The sequence below is a fragment of the Lethenteron reissneri genome, chromosome 11, assembly GCF_015708825.2.
Source record: "Lethenteron reissneri isolate LAM-NWPU_2019-01 chromosome 11, ASM1570882v1, whole genome shotgun sequence".
Classification (NCBI taxonomy): Eukaryota; Metazoa; Chordata; class Hyperoartia; order Petromyzontiformes; family Petromyzontidae; genus Lethenteron; species Lethenteron reissneri.
Window position 1 is genome coordinate 7,143,170 of NC_083789.1, and position 15,217 is coordinate 7,158,386.

The following is a 15,217-nucleotide window of genomic DNA, read 5'->3' on the forward strand; positions in this document are numbered from 1 at the left end:
ACCCTCCACCACCCGACACGGCCAATCAGTAAAAAAGTGTCACGTTGACAAAAGACAAATAGTGCACCGCTTTAGCCCACCGTGTCGGGTGGTGGAGGGTTACGACACATTTAGAAATAACGCGATCTAAACCCAAAAAACGTTGATTATGAATAATATTGGTCGCGAAAGCCTACGTGTTAAAATGTTATTGACTGTTAAGAAAAGTGCGAGTGGGATTGGGCAGGACACGTGGCTCGGAGGGATAACGGCCCTCATGGGTCGAAGCTGAACGATGGAGTGACAGCCAAAAGGAGGGGACACGAGCCCGAGAGAATGCAACCACCGTGGGAGATGGAGCGGTGAAATCAGCTCGCCGAGTCATCGCGAGATCGTCAGCGATGGCAACGACTGTGTGAATAGAATGGCTGATGGAAATGTTGGTGACATGTAAGGATAACAGCTGTCGTGGGCGTCACGGTGCCGAGATGTTAACTACCTCGCCTGGTATACAGGAGGTCGTGGGTTCGATCCCGACACTGACGCCTGCAGTTGTATATTTGAAGTTTACATGTTCTCCCCGTGGTTGCGTGGTTTTTTTTTATCCGGGTCTTCCGGTTTTTCCCTGCTGAATTTAACATCAGCACTGCGTTTAGGATATTTGGCTGCGATACATTTCCACATGATAAGCCACTTTGTTGAGCGATCATTTGTGACCAATTTAAAGTTTTGTTTATTTAATTGAGCCTGGTAACCATGCTCCAGTTTAGACTTTATTGAGACTCATCAGTAAAGCGTCGCCTCACCCACAATCTCCCACTTGGGCAAGTGTTTTTTCTCAAGTCTCTCGTGTTTCCTCCATAAATAATCGGAGAATTGGTTGAACATTCCAGTGTAGCAGGATACTCAGGCTCCGTCAAGCTTTCCCAAGAGACCACCCGATTCACAATCAAAAAAGGTCACGAGCTAAAAATCCAGGGACGACTCAGTCCATCATCCATTCCGGGTCGATAAAACGAGCACCACTCTGTGGGAACCTCCTACGCATTTCACAAGTAGTACTAATCGCATATTTGCATTTCCCATAAATATGCTAAATTCCTCCAAATTCCTTTGTCAAGGCGCTCTTCCCCCCTCCATCCCAGCTTAAATAGACGCTCCAAGCCTGGGGTGTGTCATTCAGACTCTGTCTTCTCGACAGACCTGTTCTCCACCTGAGGACGGCTGCTTGCGTTGTGGCCGAAACGTCGTGAGAATTGTTTTATTATGTTTTATTTGTATTATTTTATTATTTCCCTTCTACGTGACTTTACCGAAAGAACCAAGAAGATGAATCCCTGCAGTCACGAAAGCTTTAAATCGAAACTCTGTGGGAAGTCAACAGCGGTCACCCAAAAGCGATACTCGCCCAAACCATGAGCAAGTGTCATTTTGATCACTGACTCATCTCAATGCGCTGCCAACCTTGAGCAAAGAGACGCGTTGACATTCTCTTGATTTAATTAAAATATTTGTCAGCTCTAATGTTCATCCACTGCTGGATGAAGGGCTCCCCACGCCATGTCGGTTGTGAGGGGTTGTGTTTAACCATACTTCACCACATTGGTCAGTGCGGGAGGTAAGTGGATCGGTTCTGATTTAAGTCGCCACTGACGTTGGGCGTGGCTGGAATTCGACCTTGGTCGCCGGGTTCGTAACGTATTGCGCTAACCACTGCACCACCACTCCCCCGTGATGATTATTTCCGTAAGAATACAGCAATAATTGTACAACATTTGTTTTTAATAGAGCTCCCTCCTATACGCCGGGGTGTCTCAGAGCGTTGTACGATTTCATTGCAACACATTTGAAAGGGCACCCCAAGTGGCAGCTGTCCCTGTGTCGCACAACGTGACTCAGGACCTCGCATGCAAAAGTCGCATTAAGTCTGCCGTTAGGGTGCGATGGTTGCTGATATGCACCGTATAATCCCAATTGAGTAATCTGCGGGTAACTTTAGAATATGGCAAACTAACAACTATTTAAACATTTTATTTTACGAGGTAAGGCCCACTGGGCTACACTAGCTATTTTGTCAGAAGCGACCTGGCTATCAACAAATGGACAGCTCATCTAAGTGGCTTATCACGTGCACATTGATGGCAGCAGCCAAGCACTCTAAACGCACGTTCATTCTCAACGTGAAGAGTGGTGGGGGCAAGGATGGCACAGTCGGGTTTTTTTACAATCGGGTTTAATTGTCTTTTATATTAAACCCGATCATCTGAGATTGGGAGAAATCCGGTTTAATTGGTTCAAACAAAAAAAATTAACCCGTAAAAACAAAGTTTTTCACTATAAATCCTTTATATACGTGGCGGCTAGAGTCCTCTCGTCCTCTGGCTTGAGATGGCTGCCACCTATGGGTCAGATGATTGCCTGCCACCATTAAGCAATTGGTAATTAAATATAAAAAAAATCCTAAAAAGTGTAAAATTTTGGAGAAAAAAATTTCACGAAAATAAATTGTCACGCACAACGAGTCTGTGTGCAAAATGTCAGCTCGATTGGATAACGGGAAGTGGGTTAAAAACGACCGAAAGATTTGCACGGTCGTAAGCGCGCAAGCAAGAAAGCAAGTGAACTTAATATAAAGGATTTTAAAACAACGATGCCTGCCGCTGGAAAAATCGGGTTTTTTCCACCCATGGGTGGGGGAGAAACACCGGAGGACCCGGAGAAAAATCCACGCGGCCACGGGGAGAATGAGAGAGTGAGTGGTGAGAGAGAGACACGCAAACTGGACCCCTGCCACGACTCACGACTCGTGGCAGCGTTGTGTGCGCTCGCCTACCTTGAAGACGTCTCCGTATGTGCCCGCGCCAACGCGCTGCATGAGTTGCAGGTCGCGATGCAACAACTCCGAGTTCGAGTCCGGCTCTTGGTCTGCGTCCCCTTGCTTCGCCGCGTCGCGGTTAGATTCCAGCTTCGGCTGACCGACCACCTCTGAAGTTCCAAGTTCGCTCATCGTCTCTTCTCTCTCGTCGACTCCACCACGAACCTCCTAAAGGTTCCTAAAGCCGTGCACGTTCTACGCTATAGACTGTATTCCGTATCGACAGTCACCGCTCGCCGGCGCAGTGGATTCGCGTCCCGCAACTCTTCACCCGATGAGCATGAGTTCGAGTCTGAACCCGTGCCTGGGCCTCGCCCGACTAACTAACGCGCACCGACCAGCATGGTGAAGTATGGTTAAACGACGCGCATGTTGTTGGGCGCGACGCGGAGAGCTCTTCGTCCAGCCAGTAGGTTTAAGAAGAGCGCTGTGAGCCCGACAGGAGCGCTCACACAGAAAAGGTGTCTTGTAACCGGCACCGAGCTGGGCGGTCATCAGCAGCCCCTCCTCGGCGTCCGCGTGAGGCTGGGGTGGGGGGGCCACGGTGCGAGAGACGCGACTTGTTTTTTGACTTCTGGCCCCAACATCTGCCAAATGCCTCCACTTCCACCTCAATCCGCTTCCTCCCACTCCCTCCCTCCCTCCTCATTCCATCCCCTCCCTGCTCGCTGCCCCCCCCCCACAACTTAATTCCAGTACATCGTGACCCCCCCCCCGCTCCCCATGTAATCCCTCCCTCGCCTGCTTCCTCCCCCCGCAATCCGCCAGTCCACCGTGACGCCACCCCCACCTCCACCACATCTCAATCCCCTCCCCTCTCAATACCCCCACCCTCTCAATCCCCTCCCCTCTCAATACCCCCACCCTCTCAATCCCCTCCCCTCTCAATACCCCCACCCTCTCAATCTTCCCACCCCACCCTAAATCCTTCCCCTCTCAATCCACTCACGCGCTCAATCCCCTTCACTCAATCTCCCCCTCCTCCTCCTCCTCCCGCCTCTCAATCCCCGCTCGCAATCCCCAGTCCAACGTGACCCCCCTCGTCTCAACTCAACCTCCTCCCCCTCTTTATCGTAACCCCCCATGCCCCCCCTCCTACTCTCCCCCACCTGCTCACATTCTCTGCAATCCCCTTCCCCCCCCCCCGTCCATCGCGATCCCCTTACCCCTCTCTACCACCCCCTAACCCTCTCCTCTCTGTCCCCCAGTTCATCGTAGCCACCACCACCTCCCTCCCTCCCTCCTTCTCCGCGCCCTACTTACACTGCCGCCGGCCGCTGCCGCTGCTTTCCGGCACTTGGGGATGTGATCCTTGTCAACAAGACCCCGTGCGCCAAAAATGTAAAAATATATTTGTACACCGTGCACCCAAATACCCGTTACGTGCTGCGTAACACCGGCCGGGAGTAGGGCTTAGTTTCTCTACGAATTTATATATTTTCCGAGTCCCTGCTAGGGTTCGAGTCTAGGTGGCTGGTACGTGGTGGCTAGTAGCCACAGCCCGAGCCGTATACGGCACTGAATACACATATTGTGGATGTGGTGTGCCGGGATCGCCGACCAGAACAGACCCGGCAGAAATTAAGGCCTGGTACGGATCCAGACACGCAGAACACAGCGGGAGTAAGAACATATATGGAAGTAGACCAATGGTTTTTAATAGCTGAGATAATTAATATATCATTCTAGTTCTACGATTTCGTTTGAAGGTATTTCAGAAGTAGTTCTGTAATACTTTCTTCCGCGGGCTATTCTCTTTCTCTCGAACACGTGGCGATCGCACTTGCACTCCGCTGGAGTTCAGAATTGATTATTGGTTTCATGATGACTTCACACCGACCACACAATTGGAATAATAAAAAATTAGTTCATTCAACTAAAGGGCCCATCTGGACCAATGCTTTTCTTCCAGTGGCATTTGTTTGAGAATAAAAAAAACACATTGGCCTGGTTAAGACTTCTCTGACGATCCTCATCAAGCAGAGAGTGTATGCTCAGTTAAACTATTTACTAAAAAAATGGAAATTATCTTTCGTGTCAAATACGCGGTGTATTACAGCAGGGCCGACTGTATGTAAACCGTTAGTGTCGTGAAGTTATTTTTTAAGTTGAGTATATTTGTAACCCTTTACGAACGTGAGCAACTCACACATGTACCATAATTAATGGTGTTCTTATAAATAAAACGTCTTGAATAAATGTGCTTAGATTTCCGAGGACGAGCATTTGGTTGTGCAAGTCTAATTGAAGAACGTCTCCAAGCTGTGTGTGCTACCCGCCTTTGACATGTGGCTCAGAAATGCGGTCATGAGCTAACATTTCAGAACGAAAAACTAAAAAGCGCGCGCACAGAAACACCTTTCTTGGAATTACACTGAGAGCCGTGAAAGAGGAAGACGTGGATTACAGAGGGCACACAGGCTACAGGCGTCACTCAAAAGTGTAAAAACAAAAGTCAATGCGTGGGGGCTAAAGGCGGGACACGTCACGGTCAGAGGCGAAGTGGGAACCAAGACATGTTTCGGCCTTTCGGGGAGATGGAGCAATGGAATCAGCTCGTAGGCATCCCTCACGATCCTACAACCGTAGGATCGTGAGGGATAGCGCCGGATTGGGGAAGCCCTTTATCCAGCAGTGGATTGACCATGGCTTATTATGATGATGTAGAACGCCCTGAAATAACGTTTAAAACCATTTTTTTAAATTACCACTGAGCTATATAGCTCTTTTTCAGAAGCGACCTGGCCACAAATGATAGCTCAACGAAGTGGCTTATCATGTGGAAATTTAGAGCAGCTAAATACAGTACTCTGAACGCATGTTTTGAAATGTGGAAAGGCAAACAAAACCCCGGATGATCCGGAGAAAAATCCACGCGACAACGGGCAGAACATGCAAACTCCAAATACACAGCAGCAGCAGGCGTCAGGGTTCGGGATGGAACCCACGCGCTCCTGTATACCAGGCGAGGTAGTTAACATCTCGCCGCCGCGCGACTGCAAGATTGTTGGGTACAACTTTGGAAAAGGGAACACCCGAGCTTTCTCTGGACTCTCGCCGATTTCTAGACTTAGACCAACGAGCCCCCCACCCCCTACGCTTCCCCCCTAAAAATACCACCCCCCCCCCCACGAGCATCCTGTCTGAGCTTTGTCCATCATCCCCAGAGTTATTCACCCACGCACAGCACGCACACACGCACAGCACGCACAGCACGTTGTCAACCCACGGCTGCATGAGGGCCACCCCCGGTGCAGGGGTTTACTTGTACTGTACGTATGTTGAACTTCTTTCGCACCGTACGTGGCCAACCGTGCTTAATCGGAGGTGCGGGGAAGGACAACAAACTCAAGATATAATAATCGGTTCTAAAGAAATTCGTTTTCAATCTGGATTTAAAAGTGCGTAGCTCCAATGGCTATACTTCACCACGCTGGTGAGTGCATAGCTAAAGAGTTCTGCCGGTCAAGCATGTCACCGCATCGTCCAGAATGCGTCCCCATTCTCGTCGCATCTCGGAAGCTAAGCAAGTTCGAGACTGGATAGGTGGGTGGTCACCGTGCACAGCGTAGGTTTGTTATCAGCTGCTGTGGGGTCACGCGGTGGACATTGTAGGCCAAATACATTGTTGTACTGTATGCTCCCACGTCTATGCTCCCAGCCTTTACCAACCCACATTCGCAGACACAGATGCCCCGTGTAGCTGACAGCGGCTGTTGGGCGCAAGTGCTGTTTGCGAGCACCTAAAAAGGCCTGCATCGGCATGGAACCACACCCGATCGCCTTTGTCTCTCCATTACTAATGTTCACACTGCACCGGGTATACACGTGAGGCCGAGTTGATGTAGCCCAGAGGCACATGGCCAATGTTTACATGGGTGCATTCGTGCGCGCGTGTGTATGAGTGGAAGTTTACGTTTGTACGCATCTCTGCATGTTTAAATCTGTGCTTATACTGGTAGGAACCTCCTGGTTACACCAGCCCACAGGGGATTATTGTGTCCGTCCGTCCGTCGTGCAGGGAGGGGCTGGGTGGGGAGGGAGGGGCTGGGTGGGGAGGGGAGGGTGGGGAGAGGCTGGGTGAGGATGGTGGGGAGGGGCTGGGTGGGGAGGGTGGGGTGGGGCTGGGTGGGGAGGGTGGGGCTGGGTAGGGGGTGGGAAGGGATGGGCTGGGTGGGGAGGGGCTAGTCACCCCGTGGTGCCCTTATAAAACTCAACGTTTAACCTACTCACGCCGGCTTGTGCCCGCCCTCACAGTCGGGCATATTTGCGGAATACACCACGCCGCCGTTGACCCTGGCCATTGACCGAGCAACTTAACGTTCCTACCAGCTCCCTCCGCAGGAATGTGCTCTGTGTGAGCTGTTTATCAGACGTTTGTGTGTTTGTGTTTCATGTGTGTTTGTATGGGAATAATTGCGTGCTTTTAGACTGAATGGTTGGGTGTGCATCGCTAGCAATGTTTACGTGACTGTGGATTCACGCAACACGTGTTCGCGTCATGTTTACGTATGTGTTCGTAGAGAACATGTGTGTGTACATGTGTACATGTGTGTGTAGGTGGGGAGCGGTGGCGTAGTGGATAGCGCGCTGCGCTGCACACCCAGCGACCGGAGTTCGATTCTCGATCCAGGCCAACATTGGCGGCGAATATCTGAACCGGTTCTGGGCCTCCCCTAGGTCGACTCAGCCTAAATTGAGTACCTGGTGCGGATGTGTAAACACATCGCCATTGGGGAGACAAAGGCGGTCGGGCGTGGTGCTGGCCACTCACCCCTTCGTGTGCCGTGCCAGCCTTAATAGGTGCAACTCGCGAACAGCACTTGCCCCAACGGTCTGTTACAGGCTATGCGGGGAATATTTGTCTTTGTCTTGAGTGTGTATGTGAGTGGGGGCTTCGACGGAGGAAAGAGGAAAAAATGGCAAAAGCGCGCGTGGCGTTTCCTGTTTGCACTAAAAAGGATGAACACATCTGGCGGAGAGGGGAAGGCGAGGGAGACAGGGAGAGCGACAGGGAGAGAGACAGGATGAGCCACAGGGCAACGGTGAGAGACAGAGGGAGACATGTCGACAGGGGAGCGGAGAGAGACTCGGGAGAGAGGGTGAGCGACAGGGAAAGACGATACAAAAAGAGCGTGAGAAAAACAAGTAGGGAAATAGGGAGAGAGGCTGAGCTACCGGGAGAGAGAGAGACACGGGAAGAACATGAGTACAGAGATACATATATTGGATAAGGTGGAAGAACAGGGAGATGACACAGACAGGGGACTGAAGATAATGAGAGGCTTGGAGAGGCCGGCAAACATAAATACACTGGGAGAAAGACAACAGGAGACAGATTTAAAGTATTGGGAGACACAGACAGGGAGATGGGGAGACATTGAGACAGACTGGGACGCAGGGTTATAGGGAAACAAAGATGGTTTGTGGACAGATACTGGAACACAGAGACACTGGGAGACACGGGGTCACGGGGAGACATTGAGACAGACTGGGACGCAGGGTTATAGGGAAACAAAGATGGTTTGTGGACAGATACTGGAACACAGAGACACTGGGAGACACGGGGTCACGGGGAGACATTGAGACAGACTGGGACGCAGGGTTATAGGGAAACAAAGATGGTTTGTGGACAGATACTGGAACACAGAGACACTGGGAGACACGGGGTCACGGGGAGACATTGAGACAGACTGGGACGCAGGGTTATAGGGAAACAAAGATGGTTTGTGGACAGATACTGGAACACAGAGACACTGGGAGACACGGGGTCACGGGGAGACATTGAGGTCCTGGGAAACAAGTCCATGCAAAGTACAAGTAATAAAGCTGACGGAGGTTGTAATTTGGAGTGTAATTGTTTTATGACAATCCGGCATCAGAGCGCCGCCTCGTGGCGATCACGCACTGGAGACGTGACAAGCTCACCGTGGCAATGATGACAACAAAAACCTCAACCTGAAATGAATAAGTAATATTTAAAAATACTTTTTTTTTAAACACGCTTTAATGAAATGTACCGTACTAGTAATGGAAGAACTCCACGACTCCAGGAAGTGGCCCCGAAGCTTGCCATAACGTAAGGAACCGTGGGCAATTACAGCCAACGTCAGTTGACCGTGCACAATTAGACCCAAGCCGAAACATAACATATAAAAAAGATTGTTTCAAAAAAAAAATGTATGTCATCAGTATGACGTAAGTATACCAAGTTTGCAGTCGATACCACATTGGGAAGTGGGTTAAAATTGAGTTACAAGATTTGAGGATACAACAACAATAACGACAACAACAATGACAACAGGCAGAGTGAGTTAAATAAAAGCGTGTAACAAAAACAACCTCAACCTGAAATGAAAAAGGCGACATTTCATAAAACATCAACAGAGAGCCCTCGATCGCTGTCACTCATTCCTCAATGCTCGTAGCACGCCGCTGTCAACTCCATCATTCCGTTGTGTCATAGTTTAGTAAGCTGTGTCAAGCGCCTTGAGTGAAGGTGCTCCATAAATATGAATACTGGTAGGAACCTCCTGGTTACACCAGCCCACAGGGGATTATTGTGTCCGTCCGTCGTGCCGGGAGGGGCTGGGTGGGGAGGGAGGGGCTGGGAGGGGAGGGGCTGGTCACCCCGTGGTGCCCTTATACAACTCAACGTTTAACCTACTCACGCCGGCTTGTGCCCGCCCTCACAGTCGGGCATATTTGCGGAATACACCACGCCGCCGTTGACTCTGGCCATTGACCGAGCAACCCAACGTTCCTACCAGCTCCCTCCGCAGGAATGTGTTTAGATGATATTAGATCGCCGTGTTATGCTACCTCTCTGCCCTCACTATGTATTTGCAATGAATGAGGGCCATTGGCCGTAACTTCGCCGATTACTTCAAAGCCAGTGCTATTGACGAATGTGTTGAGATAAAAGGGTAAACACCTATGACTATATCTTGCTACTGGCAAATGAGGTCTCATAATGTAAATGCTTACCCCGAGCTCTAAATACTCTGATAGTGCGCTGTTTTTTGAGTTGTGCGCATTTTGGCGTCATCTGGCCCAACACCAGTGGATACTAGGCTCTAAGAAAAGCCGTCTCGGGTGTGGACCAATCAATTTCAAGGACAGTGCATATCATTATCAGAGTTGTCTCTTTTTTTTGCATTTTGACTGCTTGTGTTGTGGCTATTGCAAACATGATCCCTTGTATAAAGGTGTCAGTTTTGGTGCCAGATAAAAGTGTAAAAACCTATTACAATATCTTGCTACTGGCAAAGGAGATATCTCATAATGAATGTGTTGAGCTTTCATTATTGTTGTGTCTGTGCATCAGTGATAACAGGAGGGACGGGTTGAAGGAGGAGCGGCGGCAGAATGATTTGCATGGTGCGTTATGAACCCGAAGATCTGATGTCGATTCTCGGCCGTAGTTGACACTCAGTGGCAAGTGATATCGGAACAGGTCCATGACAGCCCATTCCTTTCAACCATCTGCACTGACCAGCATGGTGAAGTATGTTTAACACGTAGGATTTCGCGACCAATATTATTCATAATCAACGTTTTTGGGTTTAGATCGCGTTATTTATAAATGTGTCGTAACCCTCCACCACCCGACACGGCCAATCAGTAAAAAAGTGTCACGTTGACAAAGGACAATTAGTTCACTGCTTTAGCCCACCGGTGTGTTGAAGCGTGAAACCACAACATTTACAATTTGAGTACGACGTTTCGCTGGTAATTGCATCCAGCATCATCGGGCAATTCGCCAGAATGGTGAGGCTCTGCTCTGTCTCCTGTTCTTATATAGAGCAGCAGCATTGGCCGTGTCGGGTGGTGGAGGGTTACGACACATTTATAAATAACGCGATCTAAACCCAAAAACGTTGATTATGAATATGGTGAAGTATGGTCAAACAAACAAATCCGTTACTACCGAACACGGCGTTGGGGAAGGCGTTCATCCAGCCGTGGTCTGATTATGGGCTGCAATTATCACTATTTATTGGCTTTCTGGTAATTGTTTATGTTTGTAATTGTTTTGGTTGTATTGTGCTTTTTTCTCTGCGATAAGATCGATGTTAAGAATTTACTTTGCTTTCCCAGATCTCCGTTGCCACAAATCGCGTGTCCCAAATGGGCCTTCGCGGTTTTATAAAGTTCATGGTGATGATAATAATGATTGTGGTGGTGGTGATGATGATATTGTATACAACAGTGGGACACGTGGCAATAGTGTAAATGCTGTTCCTTAGGTCTTCCTTGAAGCACAGGAACAAGAAGCTCAATGCATTAAATAAAATCAGAATTATGTCCTTTCTGCACGTATAGAATATGTGTTGTGGTCCATCAGCTGTGCAGAGCACCAAATAGCGTGATAAGTTAAATAAAGTCCAAGCAATGAAGCGAGAAGCTCTAAATTAATTTTATATTTGGAGAGCTCCTTCACTCAAGGCGCTGGAGATAGCTTAAAAAACGGTGAAAGAATATAAAATGATTTAAATGGCAGGTAGGGGCGTGCAAGAGTTGAGGAATGAGTGAGAGCGATCTAGGGGTACTTAGGGTTCACGGCAGAGTAGGGCAGGGACGGAAATGAGTGGAGGGGAGGGAAGAGGAAGAGAATGGGCAAAAGAGAAGAGGTGAGATGGAGAGGAGAGAGAGCCTGAGGCACCTTTGTGCATTAATTAATGAGTAGGCTACGACATCATGACATCTTCAAGGATTGTGGTTGCTGTGTGACACACACTGACATGAGTTCTGATATTCACAATCGACAAGCATCTGTACAAGCCCGACGAGGTGATTATCGATCAGTTTAACGCGTAGTCGGCTTTCACGACCAATATTATCCATAATAGAGGTTTTTGGGTTATATAACATGAATATGTGTCGTTAAACCCGCCACCACCCGACACAGCCAATTAGTAAGGGTTGTCGTGTAAAAAAATGCTAATCATTGACTAGTACAGCACACCGGTGCGTTGGAGAGTAAACCCATAATATCACATTTGTGACATCACATTTATCCCTCGAATTAAGACCGAAACAGGAGGATTTCTCCATAACTCTGGCTATTTCCTGATGATGCTGGTTGTAATTGCAGGCGAAACATCGTACTCGAATTTTAAATGTTGTGGGTTTACTCTCCAACACACTGGTGTGCTGTACTAGTAGCGAATTGTAATGTTTTGTTAGCGTGACAAACCTTACCAATTGGCTGTGTCAGTTGGTGGCGGGTTTATGACACATTGATATTTACACGATTTAACCAAAAAACCTCTGTTATGGATGATTACAGATGCTGGGACCTTTATTTCACTCCACGAGGGAGCCCAAAGGGGATCCATCTATTGCGCTGTACGTCCTACAAGCATTCTCGAGCCCTAAAGATGAATTTCACTCTTGTGGGTGACATCCTATTTTTTAACCAGGCGAGGGAGCCCGTGGAGACTCAGAATCAAGTCTTACATTGTTGACGTCTTTACCCTGGTGAGAGCCCATGATGAGATTCGTCAGCTGGTTCAATAAATGGCACCCTCTATTTAACCAGGTGAGAACGAATATAGGTACATTAGCTTCCGATTGAAGGAGCCCAGCGAGTGAATAAATGGTGGCGTTAGAGGAACGTTTCCAGAGTGAAATTAAACATGATGGGAAGTGGCTCGGCGATAATTTAAACTCATTCTAACACTTTCTGTCAGTGACGAGAATTCTAGATTTGAAGCTTTCGTGACTGCAAGGATTCATACTCTTTGGTTTTTTCGGTAAAGTCACGTAGGTGAAACAATCAATAAAATAAAACAATGAAAACAACTAAATTAAATCCCGACGTTTAGGAGGCAACACAAGCTTCCTTCATCAGGTGTAAAAAAGGCACAGCAAATTAACTGTAGCTACAGTTATTTTTCATTTATTTTATTGTATTGTATTGTTTTACCTACGTGACTTTACCGAAATGACGAGAAACTCATTAGCCTGAATCGTAAGTACAGGCTGGGCACAGTTAGTTAACACGGAGGCTCTCGGGAACAATATTATCCATAACAGAGGTTTTTTGGGTTAGATCGCGTAAATATAAATGCGTCGTTAAGCCCGTCACCACCCGACACAGCCAATAAGTAAGGTTTGTCACGTAAACAAAATGTGCCAATTCGTTATTAGTTCAGCACACTGCTATGTTGGAGATTAAACTCACAATATTTACCATTCGAGTACTCGAAAATACACAATTCGAGTACTGGAATGGTAAATTTCGTGGGTTCACTCTCAAACGCACCGCAGTGCTGAACTCGTGACAAATTGGCATGTTTTGTTTACGTTGTGGGTTTACTTCCCAAAATGTACCATTCGATCATTCGAATGGTACATTTTGTGGGGTCACTCTCCAACACACTTGTGTGCTGAACTAGTAACGAATTGGCATGTTTAGTTTACGTAACAAACCTTACTAATTGGCTGTATCAGGTCAGTGGGGGGATTTAACAACACATTTATATTTACGCGATCTTACCCCCAAAAAAACCCCTTTGTTATGGGCAAAGTTAGATTTCTAGACAGCAAAAAAAACCACCGTGCGATTGTGACCCTGGGGCTCGCTCCTCCATTCACGCCTGGCAATGTCTCCCATAACATCACAACACACGCACGCGGCCTTGCTTGAAGGCCACCATCCTCAACAGACTGAACATTGAGGCCGAGTTATCACAGAAGCTCAGACCCGGTCCACGTGGCTCGGCGGTAAAAGTGAGCGGCTGAATGTCGGAAGGTGACGAGCTCAAATTTAAAATACCAATGCCTAGTTTGGAGGGAGGTGAGTGGGGGTTGACTCAGCCCATCATCCTTGCGAGGGTGATAAACAAAAACAAGTGCAGTACCAATCTTAATTTGGAGCTTTCGTGACTGCAGGAATTACTCTTTGGTTCTTTCGGTAAAATCACGTATAAAGATAAAATAATAAATTAAATAATAGCATACGACGTTTCGATTGCAACACAATCAATCATCATCAGGTATAAATGAAATAGTAACAAAAATCTAACCAGAAAACTATAGACAGACATATAAGCAGACAGATATCACAGAGATACATAGGCACACAGAGAAAGAACCGAAAGAACCAAAGAGTAAGTGCAGTACCACTTTGCGGGGGTAAGCCAAAAGTGTATGTCCTATGGATAGATTCGCCCCCGCCATAGGAATGTGGAATTTCCATCACTGGCCCGGGGCTGTTAACGGGAGATAAGCACCGCATCAATACTCATTTGATCAGGAAATCACTTTGACTTTTATATGAGACAGTAGCAGGACGGACGATTAATTTGCACGGTGATTACACGCAAGACCAGTTGTGTCCACCAGAGGTCGAACAGTTTCCAGGATGTTCATGACAACAGCAAATACAAAGCACGGCTTTAATAAGTATAACCCGTAAAAACAAAGTTTTTCACTATAAATCCTTTATATGCGTGGCGGCTAGAGTCCTCTCGTCCTCTGGCTTGAGATGGCTGCCACCTATGGGTCAGATGATTGTCTGCCAGTATTAAGCAATTGGTAATTAAATTTTTAATTTGTTTTCCCTAAACAGCGAGTCTGTCAGCTCGATTGGATCACGGGAAGTGGGTTAAAAAACGACCGAAAGATTTGCACGGTCGTAAGCAAGCAAGCAAGCAAGCACGCAAGCACACAAGCAAGCGAACTTAATATAAAGGATTTAAAAAGCAAGATAATTTCATCGAAAAAAAATATCACTGTCGGCAAAAAGCAAAGCTGGTGCTTGGATCTCAGAAGTCGGTACAACCGTCTGCTCTCCAACCTGAAGAGGATCAATGAATGACCTGCATTCTACTTCTATGGATTTTGATATCAAAAAAAGTACAGGGTGTTTGAAAAAGATGGACCCAATTTCAAAGCAAAGCGAATTCAAATCGGGTCCATCTTTGTCAAACACCCTGTAGTATTTTTACTCTACCAGCAAAGCCTCACCGTTCGCATTCCGGATGACATGTCTGTCCTAGACACACCTGTATCGCTGGGCATTTGAACAATCTGCAGCATGACACATTTGCTTTATCTGATGAAGACCACCAACACAACATGCGGAAGTTATCGCGCATGGCCTCGACAACTCCTACTGCGGTGGCCGCTGCCGCGGATTTCTTTCTCACAAGGGGCTCTCCTTGGCCCAGGTGGCAGGTGCTGCCGCGGATTTCTTTCTCACAAGGGGCTCTCCTTGGCTCAGGTGGCAGGTGCTGCCGCGGATTTCTTTCTCACAAGGGGTTCTCCTTGGCTCAGGTGGCAGGCGCTGCCGCGGATTTCGTTCTTACAAGGGGCTCTCCTTGGCTCAGGTGGCAGGTGCTGCCGCGGATGTCT

General features: G+C 47.9%; 1 protein-coding gene across 2 annotated transcripts in view; it reads right to left on the bottom strand.

The window, feature by feature from the left end:
- The window catches only part of LOC133341384 (mitogen-activated protein kinase kinase kinase kinase 2-like), a 52,964-nt gene extending 38,048 nt beyond the window's left edge, over positions 1-14,916 (bottom strand). Inside the window, exon 1 of one of the 2 annotated variants that reach the window (XM_061549942.1) lies at positions 14,831-14,916. In XM_061549942.1, coding sequence (XP_061405926.1) covers positions 14,831-14,902 — 72 coding nt within the window. In that variant the 5' untranslated portion in view covers positions 14,903-14,916. Of the gene's footprint in view, positions 1-2,812; positions 3,467-14,830 lie in introns of those variants that run through there. The other variant, XM_061549941.1, reaches the window with a different exon arrangement.
- Between the last annotated feature and the right edge of the window lie 301 nt (positions 14,917-15,217).